Here is a 15,376-nt window from a genome sequence, read left to right on the forward strand (position 1 = left end):
GCATCCTGATTACTTGTTACAACAGTGTTTTGAAATAAATTTATTAAAAATGTTGAATATAGTGTCACCACAGTTTCTCACATTGCAAACATTGTAAGAAATGTACAATACAAACATAAAAATATATATATTTACAGTGATATCTACATATATATGGACATACACACATGCACCCCCCTCCCCCCCCACACACATGTGTGTGTGTGTGTATATATATATATATATATATATATATATATATATATATATATATATATATATATATATATATATATATATATATATATATATATATATATATAGTGTTTAATTCAGTGCCACTCTGTGAAGCTATAGTACCAGAGTATTAAGAAGTCCGTTTTTAATCTTGCAGTAGACATAATGTGTCACTATTTGTTTATTTAAGTCTAAAACGATAAAGTTCTGCCAATTTCTTACATTATTTTCATCAACATTAAAGGACTATGTTCACAAATAGAAGTTGTACGATGCCTGTCTTTGATTTAATAAGAAACAAATCGCAAATAGTTTCTCAACGTCTGTGTCGGTGTACGCTGGAGAGTTAAACGAACTAACCCAGGATTATGCACAGGTGGCTCGTTCATCTGCGAGGAGATTCAATCCTATAAAGCGCACAGGTGCACAGTAATTGCACATAAAGCAGTTCATGTCTGGGTGTCGCTATTTATTCATTTGTTGTTTATTGCTTCGTTTATTTCAATAAAAAAAAAAAAAACGTTTACTGCAAATATGAGTGCCGGAGGTGGAACTCCTTATATTGGGAGTAAGATAAGTTTGATTTCGAAGGCCCAGATTCGATATGAAGGCATACTGTCTTCTGTGGACACGGAGAGGTCCACCGTTGCTTTGGCCAAAGGTAAGTGTAAGCACCGCTTATTTAATATTTTAATATACTACTTCTTAACAACTCTTGTCGTCAGCTTTTGTCGGTTATTTGGTATATATTCTAAAGAAACGTACGCTTTCTTCAACCAGTTAAATCCTATGGTACAGAGAACCGGCACACGGAGAGACCAGTGCCTCCAAAAGATGAGATATTTGAATATATAATATTCAGAGGAAGTGATATCAAAGATATTACTGTGTCTGAACCCCCAAAACCACACCATGGGCTACCCCGAGATCCTGCCATTGTTCAGGTATGCTAGTTAATTAGCTCGCAGCAGTATAGGCTCGATAATTGTATGGAAGGCCAAAACTGCCACATTCTGATAAATGATTCAACTTAATATATACAGAGTTGTCTTTTTAAATTTCTGCTTTAAAAAAAGTGTAAATTCGATGTGCTACAGTCTATTGTGAAATGGTTCAAACCAACTATTAACCTAAATGTCTAAGGCTATGTTTACATAGTGGGGAAATGCAATTTTTTTCTTCTCTCTGTCCATATGAACCTACTGAGTTTTTCATGGCATTCTGATTGGCCCAAATGTAGAAGAGGAAGGAGCCTTCTTCAAATCAGACAAAGCTGGTGTCAAACGTTTGTGCAGCAAAAATAGTTTGTGCTGCTTTGGCTTTGAAGATATTAATGAAAGTTTAAAGGTAATTTTGATTTAGTAAAAGTGAGGGGGCTGGTTGACCTTCTGACCTTTACATTTTCATTAATATTTTCAAAGCCAAAGCAGCACAAGCAAAAAAATTTGCTGCACAAACAGTTGAGTTGATTGACACCAATTGTGTCTGATTTGAAGAAGGTGGGGAGGGACCGTGTTTAATTAGTAGTATGAACGAACGTGTAAAAAGAAGGCTTTAAAATTAGGGGAAAAGAGAATTTTTTTCAAAATACTTCCAATTTTTGCTTCCAGAATTAACTTTTATCTGGACTTAAAATTGACTGTTCTATTGAATAAGGTTTCTGTTAAATTGGTTAGATAGCTCGTTCTTTCCTGTTTTTAATTTTATCTATAAAAATTGTACTGAGCAATTTATCATTTTATTTCTTTTTCTTTTCTTTTCTTTTTTTTAACTCAGTCATCCATGGGCCCACCTTCTGGATACCACCCACGTTGGAGTCCATACAGAGAAATGATGCCCACCTTTAACCAACTGGCTGCTGGCTCTTTGCTGACTCAGCAGTACAATGCAGCTCTAGGCCTAAGTACAGAACCTTCCATCTTGAAAATTTAGTGCCGAGTTTTTTTGGTTATGTGCCTTTCTTTTTCTTTTTTTTTTTTTTTTTGGTCTCCTAGTGCCAGGACTTCACGGTACAGCCAGAAGGGCACCTACGGTGGAGCAGGCGGTTCAAACCGTGCCTTTGGCCTCAGCCGCACAGAGGAGGGGAAAGGCTCCAACCCCGCCGCAGAGCAGGATTCCTGTTCGTCCGTCCAGGGGCCCCCCACGAGATGCTTCACGGGTTGAGAAGGAGAATGTTCCCACAAGTAAGCAGAATCAAACTTTCACAAATGACTCCAATAATTTTATTCACATCACATGTGACAATCACAGGAAAAAAAATACAGAAAAAAATATGAATGGCTCCAGTTCAGATCACTTGTAAACTCCCCATGTTTAGTTTAATTAAAATAAATATCTACTCTGAAGCCTGGACACAACTATCATTGCACCAAACAACTTAGAAAAGTTTTTTTTTTTCTATTTGCTCTTCAGGTCAAGCATCAAAACCAGCTGCAGTGAAGGTGCAAGGCCAAGGTGCTGATGATCAGAAAACAAGACAAAAACAAAGTATGAAATGCTTTTTTTTTTTTTTTTTCTTTTTCCCCCTCCCCAGAACACTTGAAAAAAATGAGGGGTCAGATTTAGGATGTCTCACAGGGGGGCACATCCTTTTCTTTTTTTTTTTTTTTTTTCTTTTAACCGTTTCTGCAAATCCTTTTTACAAATTCTTTAATTCATTCTAAAACACGACTAAAAAAGATGCACCATTTATGCCAGGTCTGTATGTGTGAATGTAAAGTAATCACGGAAATATACGAAAGCCAGTTTTTGGGTAAGGCATTCTGTGAAGTCTGATGTGCTTAAAGGTTCAGCTATGACACTATTTTTGAAAGGTGTGTGTAAAAGTTGCATGAAAATCCATAAAATTTAAAATGCCTTGCAGTGGTATGGAGTTGGTGTGAAAACGAAGCAGTCGTCCATCATGTCTTCATTAAAAACAGGAAAAAAATCCATCTTTTATTTTGTACTCTAAACGTCCTGATTACCACTCCAGTAAAGCCTTAGACTCAGGCAAGTAGAAGCAACTTGATGTGACGCTGCTTCTTTTGACTGAAGGAAATGAACTAGGGAACATTTTTTCCAGGGTGAAGTTGTGGCCAGTTTAAAACAGTCAAATTTGAGTTGGTTCTGATGCGCATTCGTAGGCAGTCGCAGGCCCAGGACCAGAAGCCGTGGCCAGCTCTTGGCGAAAAACTCTCAAGTCACAGCTTTGGAGTTTGAGGCAGATTTTGACTTTGAAACTGCGAATGCTCAGTTTAGAGATCATCTGACAAAGGAGGCTAAAGGTAAGTTCAGGTCATCTTTGTCAGATTGGTAAAACTGGTAAAAAAAAGTTTATTTTTTCTTTTAGCAGGTGAGAAACTGGACTCTGGAGAGGACCAGGACTCAAAGCATGAGCTACAGGAGGAAACTCTTGCAGAGAAGTATTATAACAAAGCTAAATGTTTCTTTGACAACATCTCAGCAGACCCTAAACCCAGGTACTTCAGGCTGCCAATCTGCATTGGTACCAGTTTGCTCTGCGCTCGTCTGATTTTTAATTTTTGCCCAATGTGACCTCCCTAGGAGAACTACCTGGGCGGAGGAGAAAAAGCTGAACATGGAAACGTTCGGAGTCCCTGGTCGCTTTCTGAGGGGGAGAGCATTCAGGGGACGTGGCCGCAAAGCAGAGGGCAGCACAGATCGGCAAACCCTCGCCAAGATTGGCAGTGGGAGGGTGTGAAAACCTTTTTGTTAATGCTACTGTAAATATCGTTTTCTACTTTAAATCTATCTGTCTGACTTGTGTATTTTCATTTAATGTTTAAGCTTTGGCTTGTTTACATGAAATGGGAGCAATTTCTTTTTAATCCAGCAGCTGTGTACCAGAAGAAGGCAGTATTGAATGTCCCTGGATCAGGATAGTATTTCTGTTCAGTGTATTGATTTATGTGTAACTCAAATGGTCTTGAAACAATTTTTCTTGGCATTGGATTTTTTTTTTCTGCTCCTTGTAAAAGATTAAAAGTGGAGAAATGTGCAACAGTTGCTATTCAACTGTATGTTGTGTGAAGGTGGTTTTAGTCCCTGTGGTTGTGATTTCTAATACAGTTGGCCAGTTCATTAAACTCTGGGCCTAAATTCTCAAGGACTTTATGAAGCGAGTAGTTCTCAGAAATGTCGAGGTAACCCAGATCTGCAGGACTATAGGGTTCCCCCTCCTCTGCATAGGTTTGAGGTTCATAATCAAGCAGCTCAGCCATTGGTTCCTGTAAAGAAGAGATCTTCTGTGGAGAGAGGGAGGGGGGAAAAAAGGAAGTTGTAAGGGCTAATTCATGTTCAAGTTTTGGAGCGTTTTGTGATACTAACCCTCTGAAGGAGAAGTAGTATTTCATCAGACATCTGGTAGCTGCTCGCAGCGTTGCATTCTTCAGTCTTTAAAAAGTGAAAAGTTTATTTTAATGAGGTGACCCAGACATTTTACATTTGGTATTCTAAGAGGTGGTGAGGTTTATATCTTGGATGGAATCTGTCTTGGCATCCTAATTTCAGTCAAATTGGTTTGTCCTGGAAGCACAAGTTGATGCCTAGTCTTTAGTCTTTAAACCAAATCCAACTCCCATCACTGGATAAACCTTTAAACTGTTGCAGTGTTTGAATTGTGTGATTTATACAGGAACTGTAGGTTGGCGTTAGGGTGACTGAAACATTTAAACAGAATATTGTAGCCAGCATAGCACCAACTTAAATCACTTTTGTTGACTTTCTTCCATTTTTCTTTCACATGAAAATCAAAGGTGGCTTGATCCCCTTAATGTAATTTTCCATATAAATTGTCATTTTCTGCACATAATCTGATTTTAGTGATCTGATGAAATTGGGAAGCTTATGAAACTAGATACAGATTGTGCTTGTCAAATTGCCCTCCTGCCTACATCTGATGTGGTCAAACTTGGTTTTCAAACTAATTCTGTGCAGGAAATGCTTGAAAGCAACTTCAACCAAGACTATACAATACATGCAAAGTATCTGCATGTACTGCAGTAAACTCATTAAATTTCTTAGACTTTCTGTGAATGATTGCTAGTGCTTTTGCACAATATATTTTTCAGATTTCTCATTGATATTCTCTCGAATCCTAAAGTTGTCAGTTGCTACAGTCTTCAAATTGAGGTATTTCTCAAACTTATTTTGCCAAAACTGTATTTGTCCAGGTGTGAGTTGATTAGCCAATCAAACCCAATTAGAAAAATTTGATTGGCTAAATGAGAATAATTCTTTTAAGTTGTGATATGCTATTTCTAATTGGGAACCTATTTTTATAGGTTGAGACTATTTAGATTCGAGTTTGTTTTTCACCAAGAGAACTTTCTTGGTGAAAAAGGAACATGAATCTAAATCTGCCAGGGATATGAATAATTTTGGGTGTAACAGTTATGCTCTCTACAAAAAATCAGGATCGGTTTGAATTTTAGTACAATAAAGCTGAAAATAAATATGTAAACACCTAATTCAAACATTGACAATGCACTAAGGTTCATAAAATAGCATTCATGTAAACTCTACCTGTCACTGCTGGCTTCAGCCTCTGAAAACCATTCTGGATCTATGCATCTGTTTAGAGTTGTCTACTAAGTGAATATTAATTTTAACCTAGAAAGAGAATCTCACGATCTCACTTTTGAAAGTCCAAAACTACAAGTAGCAGGTGTTTATCAGGAAGATGTAGCCGTTGGCCGAGAAGTCCAGATGTGTTGATGCGAGGGGAGAAAACTGAATGTTCAAATTGATTCTGAAGATCATATGGTGCAGATTACCTTGTTCAAGTGTTTAAGCGTCCTGACGCTGTATCTACCCTGTGGAAGTGAGAGACAAACATCAAACTTTCTAGACTGACTTGTAAAAAAAATGTAATTTACTCTCTACCTACTTTCCAAATGTCTTGTGTAGATTCATCTGAAACCCTCACGTTTTCAGATTGCTCATGCAGTGGTAATTCCCCTAACTTTGCAAGAAATAAGAAACAGTTGAGATTTGTACAAAAATGAGTCACATTTGAGTGTTTAAAACATTTAATCAAATATTAAAAAAATAGAAGCAACATCGTTAAGTACAAACACTTCTTACTTTCTCAACAGTGAAAATCCCATCATTAGTCTCTTCATTTGTCTCTATCTTGAAGTGTCCTCCCTTGTCTCCTTGAATGGTGTATTTGGCTGTCCAGGCTTTGCTATGTGTCTTGTCTTTGTCCATCACATGGAGGTGCAGAGGAGAGACTCCGACCTCGTTTTCCTTCACTTTGCCTGAGCCCTGTTGTTTAAATTCAATGTAAAGATGATGGTAAACATTCAGAGGTAAATAGGAGTGTCTCAAGTTAACCAACTAAACGTGTTAGCCTTAAAGTTACAGTCAGGAGCACATAAAGCACATCACACATACTGACTTGGAATTTATCTGACTCAAGTGCTAAGGTATCTAAACAGTTGAGATTTGTACAAAAATGAGTCACATTTTTGAGTGTTTCTCATGTGTAACCTTAATATCACTCCCTGGTGCTTCAGCGTTTGAAGTCACTAGGCTTCCGTTGTAAGGGCAAATTGAGGTATTTCTCAAACTTATTTTGCCAAAATTGCTTTTAGTGCATTTGTCCTGGTGTGAGTTGGACGTCTGTTAGGACGTCCTGCCCAGCATGGAGTTAAGTGCTGAATGTACATGTGCTTTGTGCTTTTGTTGAAAGTTGCTGGTAACTTAAGTGCCATTGGCGTCAGTGGCTGATTGTTTTATGTTGAATTGCTCATATTGTCTAACATCTAACCATTACATTTGAGCATAAAACTATTCATACCCCTGGAAGATTTGAATTTAACGAATTTTAATTTTACATTAAGCGAACTGGAAGAGAACCATCTCAAGTGGCTGAGCCACAGCATTTATTTGAATCCAGAGATTGAACTAAGCATTAGGGTGATGGCAAGGAGGCCGTCCAAAATCTAAGACATGGAGCTCATCACTAGACAAATTTTAAGAAACAATATCCATAAAAATACAAAGGCTGGTTAACAATTAGAAGGGTTTGACTAAATGTGAATAATTGTTTTAAGTTGTGATATGCTATTTCTAATTAGAGTTTGAGACTTGTACCAACAAGAAAGTTCTCTCTTAGTGAAAAAGGAACTTGAATCTAAATCTGCCAGGGATATGAATAATTTTGGGTGTAACAGTTATGCTCTCTACAAAAAAATCAAGATCTCAGTTTGAATTTTAGTACAATAAAGCTGAAAATAAATATGCAAACGCCTAAAACAAACATTGACAATGTGCTAAGGTTCATAAAATAGTGTTCACTGCTCCCTGTCACTGACACTGCTGGCTTCAGCCTCTGAAAGCAACCATTCTGGATCTATGTATATATGTTACTTTAAAGAGAGAGTCGTCTACTATAAGTGAGATATTTAATTTTAACCTAGAAAGAGAATCTCACGATCTCACTTTTGAAAGTCCAAAACTACAAGTAGCAGGTGTTTATCAGGAAGATGTAGCCGTTGGCCGAGAAGTCCAGATGTGTTGATGCGAGGGGAGAAAACTGAATGTTCAAATTGATTCTGAAGATCATATGGTGCAGATTACCTTGTTCAAGTGCTTATTCGTACTGTATCTCCATGAGTTGCTACTGATGAAGCTGTCTCTTCTACCCTGTGGAAGTGAGAGACAAACATCAGTCAAACTTTCTAGACTGACTTGTAAAAAAGATGTAATTTACTCTCTACCTACTTTCCGAAATAGGTAGGAATAGGAAACAATGAGATTTGTACTAAAATAAGTCACATTTTTGAGTGTTTCTCGTGTGAAACCTTAATATCACTCCCTGGTGCTTCTTCGTTTGAACTCATTAGGTATCCATTAACTTCAGAGGTTTCGTCTACGGGCATGGGGCTAAACACTGGTTTGCAGGAGATGGTAATTAGAGCCAACACCGCCACTGCAAAAAAAAAAAAACAGTAATTTTACAGGAGTTGTCACATTTCCAGGATGGTCTAAAGATAAGTGCTTTCATTTCTTACACAAGAATAAAGCTACTGCAAGCAGCAGTGCGACGCCTACAGCGCCAGAGCTGCTAATCGTCAAGTTCCGATTGCGGCAGTGGTGCTCCAAGCAGGAGCACACGGTGACGTTCAGCTTGTAAATGCCATACGTCCCCTGCAGGTCCGACACCTTCACTCGAAGAGTGTAAAGACCAACATACACTCTAGAATGCCTCACCAGGCCTGCTGTGAAACCTACAAGAATGAAAGCAAAGCTTGTTGAGGTGCTTGGATTGTGTCGTTGTGTTGAGATTTGTCTACGTTTTATCTCAGTTTTACCGTAAAATGGATCCAGTTTCCATTGTCCTTTGACGTCCCCAAGCAGCTCAAATTTGAAAGGCCCTCCATACGGAGAAGCGTCTAGATCAGTGGCTGAGATGTTGGTAGAAGTTTGGTTGTCGGACATGCAGACAACCACATGGTTCACCTTCAGTTCTGGTACGTTGTCATTCACATCAATAACATGGATCTGCAGTGTAGCTGTGCCTGTCATGGGTGGCTCACCTGTTAAAAGTAGAAAATTGTGCTTTCACAATGGAGATTTTTAACGCTATGAGGATTATAGAAATTGTGATTACCTTTATCCACTGCATGCAGTATTACGGTGTAAACGCCGTTGACAACATGGTCAGATTCCCTGTCCACCATCTTTCTGGTAGTGATGTCTCCAGTTTGGGGATCAATATTCATCCAGCCTCCTGGATCATGTCCCACTTTGTAGCTGTTGACAAACGCAACTCACTTTAACGTAAAAAGATGCTAAATTGAAATTCAAAATGCAAATGTTCTGAACAATCCGAATTCGTGAACAGTTGTGGTCCTGACATAAATGACGGCCCGTCGATTGCTTCCCAGTGCACCCACCACACTACCATTGCCTCCCTCCCAGTGACGGCCAGTGCTCTGTAAGCCCGCGTTCATGAATGTACGTCACATTCTTCACAACTTTGAGCTGAGCGATGGTGTTTTTGAACTTGAAGCTAAGGTTTATACTGGTGTTTTTAAGGACACGTTTATACACCATATTCCTTCGAAGGGGATTTCTGAGTGACTGTTGAGCAAGGGCCTGGCTGGCAAATTGTCCATTCTGGAAAAGTTCGCAGTGATTGTTGGCCTTCCTTGGTCTAATGGGAGGCAGAGAAGAAGCCAAATCTACAATGCAACTTTCCTCTGAAGCTGAACGTCATAGTTCTTCAGTTTTCCACATCTCTCTCTCTCCCTCGGTTTCGTTTTACAAATTTTCAGATTGTTCAAAGCACTCTAAACTCTATAACCTCAAAGCAGTTGGCCATTGCTCCCCATATTTACAAAAAGAGCCACCTTACATGAAGTCGCTTGAAGCAGTGGCATCTCGATCCACAGCGGTCACTTTTTCCACCCAGGTTCCGATCGGCGCATCCTCCTTCAGGTTGGCCTCTTTGACGGTCACGACGAAGTTTGGGGGGTCGTTCACGTCCTCTACCTCGATGACAACTGTTGTGGTGTTAGGCTGAACCCTCATGCCACCGATTTGCTCATCAGTGAAATCAACATCCCAGGGGCCACTGGACAGCTGCCTTTTCACTTTGCAGGAGAAGTATGGCGCCTCATTTGTGACCGATATCTTCAGGTTTTTCATTGCTCCGTTTTCAAAGTCTAATGGCTGAAAAAAAATCTCTTTTTAGTTGAATTGTAATTTAAAAAAACATTTAAACATCGTTAAGTACAAACACTTCTTACTTTCACAACAGTCAAAATCCCATCATTAGTCTCTTCGTTTGTCTCTATCTTGAAGTGTCCTCCCTTGTCTCCTTGAATGGTGTATTTGGCTGTCCAGGCTTTGCTATGTGTCTTGTCTTTGTCCATCACATGGAGGCGCAGAGGAGAGACTCCGACCTCGTTTTCCTTCACTTTGCCTGAGCCCTGTTGTTTAAATTCAATGTAAAGATGATGGTAAACATTCAGAGGTAAATAGGAGTGTCTCAAGTTAACCAACTAAACGTGTTAGCCTTAAAGTTACAGTCAGGAGCACATAAAGCACATCACACATACTGACTTGGAATTTATCTGACTCAAGTGCTAAGGTATCTAAACTATGTGTGTTTGATGTTTTAAAAAGGTGTGCAGGTGTAGGGGTGCAGTGCTGATCATGTTCATTCGAAAAATAGTTTTCCCTAAACCTTCTTTCTTTCTTTTTAGGATTAGGGTTAGAGTGTTTGTTGCTGAAAAGTTCCGTCTAAATCCACACCACTGTTCCCTTTCTTTCCCTGCATGTTGGCATATCAAAAACATTTCCTGCATAAGTGTACATGTGAGGACGTCAGCGGTGGGTCTAGAAAATTCCACATGTATCGACAAAGAAATGGCAACAGGTCTGGACGTGGCACAGGCCAAATAACGTATGCAACAGCTTTAAATGTATTGGAAGGTAAAGTATAGATGTGTCACTTCTTGAAGCAAAAGTCTGATGTTCAATAATGTAATAGAAATATTAGCTTTGTGTGACCAAACTGCAGGACTTCAGTTAAAATCCCTGTAACATTTAGCAGACTTGATGTGCTTTCTTCTGTGTTTATAGGACAGGAAAAAAATGGTATCACTACCAGACCACCAGTTTGCATGTGGATAGCATCAATAATAGTTGTCATGGAGATTGGTGCCCGCCAAATGACACTCTTTGCTTTAAGTTATTTAGTTTTGGACATCTTTTTTTTATTATTATTCTTTTAAGTCCTCATTGTGTGGAGAAAACATAAACAAGATTCCTTATCCAACCTAACGGCAGACAGCAACAGGCCACTTTGTCCAGTGCAGATTTATTTCCAAAACATGAAGTCATGGATTTCTATGAGTCAATTGCATATATTGGAAACATATTAATACAAGTTTATACAACAACACTGAGTTTACTAGAAATGTATTTGTGGTTTCTTATTGTGGATTAAACTGAATTGAATTAACTAGGCAAATTTAAACTCTGGTTATTCTAAGAATTTTAATTGTGAGATTATCCAAATGTAACAAAATGTTTCAGCGTTTCACACGTCTGTCCCTTCGGTCTCAGTACATGTCACTGGCTTTGAAACATCTCTTGCCATTCTGCTCGATTCTCATCTCCCTTTCTGCGCCGTCTGATTTCTCCCATTGAGCTGGATATCTCTGGTAGAATTTAAACAAGTCCAATAGTCGACAGAAGGTTATGAACAATGACGTTAATTTTCTGCACTGTTGTAGTCTGCTTGTAGTTTTAGCAATGGCTGTGGAGGAAATGAACAAAACTGTTCAGTCTATGTTGGCCATGCCTGTAAACACTGAATTAACATTAGCAGCCATCTTGCGTGGCTTGGCACTCTTCAAAGTCAACAACTGGGTAAAACTGAAAACTTAACAGAGTCCACTCCACGCCTCCAGCAAGCAGTTGTTTTTCAACAGCAAAGCGTAGCTGGTTTTAACAACATCATCTCCAAAATGAAACCCAAAGTAATTATAAAACCAGTAGGAGTAAGAGAAGTCTTTATGAAAACACTGTTGGCTTCCAAACGTTTGTTTAAACAAGGTTGAAAGCCCATGATTGTCTGAAGGAAGATCAGTCTCAAACCCACGCAGGTTTGATGAAGGAAAAGGTGACCATGACGTGAGCCTGGTTGCCTACCGTTTGACCAATGATGACTGGAAGGTGGTCATTGCTGTCCGCCACTTTGATGACGACTGTGGTTGAACTGGACAGCTGGATGACCTCACCATGGTCAATAGCCTCTATCACCAACCTGTGCTCTCTGGCCACCTATGGTGTAAGAAGTGACAGCCTCGTTAGTGTAAAGGGTGTGGAGGAAAAAAAAGGTAGTTTTCTCTGGAATTCTGCGCTCCTCCCTCAGACATAGATCAAGAGCGGTGCAGCAGATAAAGGTTTTCCTTCCAGCTAATTTTCGTTCTTCTTTCATAACACTTTTCAAGCATACTTTCTGTATTGTCAGACAGTACTCAGAGTGAGCACACCCTCAATGCTTGGATACACACCATATGTTGTGAAATTTTTTCTTGTCAGGTGCGATGTAGGCGAACTGGAAATAGCTGTGCTATTGTTTACCTTTCAATGCAACTATTCCTGATCTGTTTAGAAAAAGGGAGTGTCTTGCCTCATAATCAAAACAGCCTTTAAACGAAAGCCCTCCAGTTTCTTTGAGAACAAATTCGATGTTTGAAGACTCTGGGGAAACTGACTTGATGGCGTAGTGGAAAGTTGAGTTGCGGGTATTTGGTTTATCTCTGTCACTGGCAAATACGGTGAGGAGATGGGAGCCTGCAGAGGATCAATGATTTAACAAAAAAAGGTTACAACAGAGTAAAACACAAAAAAACAGGAGACCTGCTGAACCGCTGTACCTTGATAAAGACTCTCTTCAACTGTGACGTTATACAGATCGACATCGAAGAGTGGCGGGTTGTCATTGATGTCCCGAATTGTAATCTCAATTCCTAGTCGAGTGTCGATAGACTGGTCCTCCTGCTTCTTGGCTTCAAAACTTAGCTACACATCCACAGAGAAGCAAAGTTACCAAGTAAACAAAAGACTGAATAAAATGCTGATTCTGTCCACCAACTAGATGCAGATATTTCTGAGTCAAGACCACATTTAAACCAAGCAGTTTTGCCCCTACAAATCAATTTGTTTATCCAAGTTAGTTAATTAGAAGGAAAGTTTTCAAAGCTTCCAAAATAGTAAAAAAAGCTTAACTTCAAACTTGGCAAATTTATTATTTTGGCTATATTATTGTTTGAAAGAGAATCAATTTTTGCTTAGTGCAAAAATATTATCAAAACTGAAGACATCTTTCCAGATATGTACTGTAGGGCAAAATGAATCAATGCATTTCTATGCCTTCATACTATTTGTAGGTATGGTCCTGTAGGATCCATACATGTTTGGTTAATTGGACTTTCTCATCCAAAAGTGCAAAAAAAAAAAAAATGCACAATTTTATTTTAAAAATTGACAAAAACAAATAACTTCAAGCTATGTTGTTTCAGCTAAATGGTTAAGTAAAAAAGAAAATTGTTTTGCATTTCATATTAAAATTTATCCATTGCTTTTCCCTTTGTGCAGGATATGTTGTGAGATCCCATTTAAGTCTAACAAAAACAAAAACACATTTATTCTACAAAATATATAGCAGATCGGTGTGAGTGAGAAACTGAAAAGTTCATGGGTCACGGCCCCTGAGGTGCGAATTCTGACGCCTGCTGAAATGCAGAAGATGTTGGCGGTCCAAGATGTTTTGTGTAAGGTTTGTAAAAGACGAACCTTTAGAACTTGGTACTCCTCGAAGTCCACCGGCTTGTAGACAACAATCTTGCCCGTCGACTCTTCGATTCTGAGGACTCCCTTCGGGTCCTGGTCCACTCCTTGGCCTTTCAAGTCGAAGAATACTTGATATTTGCGGTCGACAGCCACCTGCAACACGACTTTTGTTTTTACAATCTGCTTTTACGAGAATGAACATGTCCTTCACACCTGATTAAATTATACAGAAGGATAAGTCATTCAGTTTAAAGCATATCTCTGTATTTGCAGTGAAAACAGCTAGTGTTGGTAGATCCGGTGTTTTCAAGAGGAGGATCGCTGATGCGTTTGCATCTTGTTTTTTCACACGAAGAAAGACGAGTTTTCTGAGACTTCTTTACCTGGCTCAACTCGTAAGGGAAGGGCCCCGGGTTCCCTTCTTCTATTTCGTAGGAGTCGATGATCCAGTCTCTCTTCTGGCGGCTCTGCGCCGCTGTGCATGACGGACTTGGCAGCAAAAATATCTGAAAGATAAAGAGCCAACCAAACCTGAAGGGCAATGAAAGCTGGCGTCTACACAACTGTTTTTGCTCAGCTACAAGCTTTCTGTCAAGTGAAAAACCAAAAGGCTGACTGGAAATGTTTTCTCTGAGAAGATTGAAGTTTTTTTTTTTTTTTTCAGTTAAACGTAACCAGAAACAAAAAGAAAATAGCTCAGCAAAATGTAAAATGTCTAAGTTTTTTTTAAAAAAGAAAACAAGATTCAAATTTAAATCAGAATCCCAAGATAAATTTAGGTAAAGCAGAACCTCTGGAGTTAAACCTGAAATCTTTAATACAGGTGATACATACCAGCAGGGTTAAGAGAAGCATGATGCTTGTTCAGTGCCTGCAGCGCAGAGTGTGTGTGTGTGTTGACAAAAAACCTGGACTCCAGCCTTCACACACACCCGCATAAATGTCACAATCAGCCGTCTCTGCCTTTTCCAGCTTAGGCAATTTTTTTTAAATTATGACTTTAAAGACGTCATGGGGGAGGGGATCTGCTCCTATTACTGAGCAGACGATCAGGTTTCGGGCGTAAAATATGTGTGGCATCGTGCCAAATTATTTGCAGTGTTTCGTTTCGCATGGTGACTTTGATGGAAAAAACTCACAGCTGCAAAACGTAAATTGATGTGGACATTTTTAAGGAAGTAAAAATCAGACAGAAGAGGGACATGTTCTTCCTGTTCCCTTTGTTCTGTCAGGTTGCTTAACAAGATATTTGCATATTTGGGGCAGACAGAGTCCTGTCAGGTTAAATTACAAAAATGTGGAGCTCTGGTAAAATAAGCTTCAAAATCCAGAAATGCTGTCTTTGACTCTACACACCATAAAAAAAAATAAAAAAAATAAAAAAAATTGAAGTCAAAAGGGCACTTTTAGAGGAGAAAGGGCAGGTGCTCTACCACCACCAAGTTTCACTGATGTGCACTGATGACAACACCATCAGTGCACATCCCTGGGGATGAACATGCTGAAATATTTTGATTTAAACTTGTTTCTGTAAAAAAATATTAGTCATGTATTATCCTCAGTTAGGAACTACATTAAACCCCCTAAATTGTATGAAGCTTGTAGATTTATTGTGACAAAATTTACTTTCAGCTGTAAAAATGCTGTATATACAAAATATGACTTAAGAGAAATTTGACTTAATTTAATGCCCTGAAGTGGGACCTCTGTGTCTTTAAAAATCTGAATCTCCGCCTTCAGAAAGTCATCACAACATGGCTCCTCCATTAACCTTTTAACATCTTCACCATGCACTGAGAAGTAGCTCATATAATGAGCTCAGCTGATGTGTAGTTCCACT

General features: G+C 39.0%; 2 protein-coding genes across 4 annotated transcripts; one reads left to right on the top strand and one right to left on the bottom strand.

Annotated features, from left to right (window-relative positions):
* The first annotated feature begins 626 nt into the window (after nucleotides 1–626).
* On the top strand, nucleotides 627–3,965 carry LOC106923234 (protein LSM14 homolog B-like). 2 transcript variants are annotated; one of them, XM_014996171.2, is made up of 8 exons: nucleotides 627–877; nucleotides 997–1,160; nucleotides 1,993–2,119; nucleotides 2,211–2,399; nucleotides 2,629–2,703; nucleotides 3,342–3,482; nucleotides 3,551–3,677; nucleotides 3,763–3,965. In XM_014996171.2, the coding sequence occupies exons 1-8, from the start codon at nucleotides 751–753 to the stop codon at nucleotides 3,917–3,919; spliced, it is 1,107 nt and encodes a 368-aa protein (XP_014851657.2). In that variant the 5' UTR covers nucleotides 627–750; the 3' UTR covers nucleotides 3,920–3,965. The 2 variants fall into 2 exon arrangements, with proteins under 2 accessions (XP_014851657.2, XP_014851656.2); XM_014996170.2 differs by having other exon boundaries at nucleotides 630–877; nucleotides 3,548–3,677.
* On the bottom strand, nucleotides 2,416–14,522 carry cdh27 (cadherin 27). Of its 2 annotated transcripts, XM_014996168.2 has the most exons (18): nucleotides 14,371–14,521; nucleotides 13,920–14,042; nucleotides 13,540–13,689; nucleotides 12,621–12,765; nucleotides 12,374–12,537; nucleotides 11,890–12,021; nucleotides 9,978–10,160; nucleotides 9,584–9,900; nucleotides 8,837–8,979; nucleotides 8,538–8,762; nucleotides 8,238–8,453; nucleotides 8,028–8,155; nucleotides 7,804–7,869; nucleotides 6,304–6,486; nucleotides 6,107–6,181; nucleotides 5,994–6,032; nucleotides 4,546–4,611; nucleotides 2,416–4,463 (listed from the first exon to the last, which is right to left on the bottom strand). In XM_014996168.2, the coding sequence occupies exons 1-18, from the start codon at nucleotides 14,389–14,391 to the stop codon at nucleotides 4,257–4,259; spliced, it is 2,583 nt and encodes an 860-aa protein (XP_014851654.2). In that variant the 5' UTR covers nucleotides 14,392–14,521; the 3' UTR covers nucleotides 2,416–4,256. The 2 variants fall into 2 exon arrangements, with proteins under 2 accessions (XP_014851654.2, XP_087861536.1); XM_088005410.1 differs by lacking the exons at nucleotides 2,416–4,463; nucleotides 4,546–4,611; nucleotides 5,994–6,032; nucleotides 6,107–6,181 and having other exon boundaries at nucleotides 6,341–6,486; nucleotides 8,002–8,155; nucleotides 14,371–14,522.
* Between the last annotated feature and the right edge of the window lie 854 nt (nucleotides 14,523–15,376).

Source organism: Poecilia mexicana, unplaced genomic scaffold, assembly GCF_051168715.1.
Source record: "Poecilia mexicana isolate PSO_F unplaced genomic scaffold, ASM5116871v1 scaffold_5, whole genome shotgun sequence".
In the NCBI taxonomy this organism is placed as follows: domain Eukaryota; kingdom Metazoa; phylum Chordata; class Actinopteri; order Cyprinodontiformes; family Poeciliidae; genus Poecilia; species Poecilia mexicana.

Bases quoted from the DNA above. Each gene is read 5' to 3' on its own strand.
- LOC106923234 (XM_014996170.2), top strand. From the start codon at position 751: ATGAGTGCCGGAGGTGGAACTCCTTATATTGGGAGTAAGATAAGTTTG. The intron at 878-996 runs GTAAGTGTAAGC...TTCTTCAACCAG, and splicing joins CACCGTTGCTTTGGCCAAAG to TTAAATCCTATGGTACAGAG. The intron at 3,678-3,762 runs GTACTTCAGGCT...TGACCTCCCTAG, and splicing joins TCAGCAGACCCTAAACCCAG to GAGAACTACCTGGGCGGAGG.
- cdh27 (XM_014996168.2), bottom strand. From the start codon at position 14,391: ATGCTTCTCTTAACCCTGCTG. The intron at 9,901-9,977 runs GTAAGAAGTGTT...ATTTTTTTTCAG, and splicing joins GGATTTTGACTGTTGTGAAA to CCATTAGACTTTGAAAACGG. The intron at 4,464-4,545 runs GTTAGTATCACA...CTCTCTCCACAG, and splicing joins TACTACTTCTCCTTCAGAGG to AAGATCTCTTCTTTACAGGA.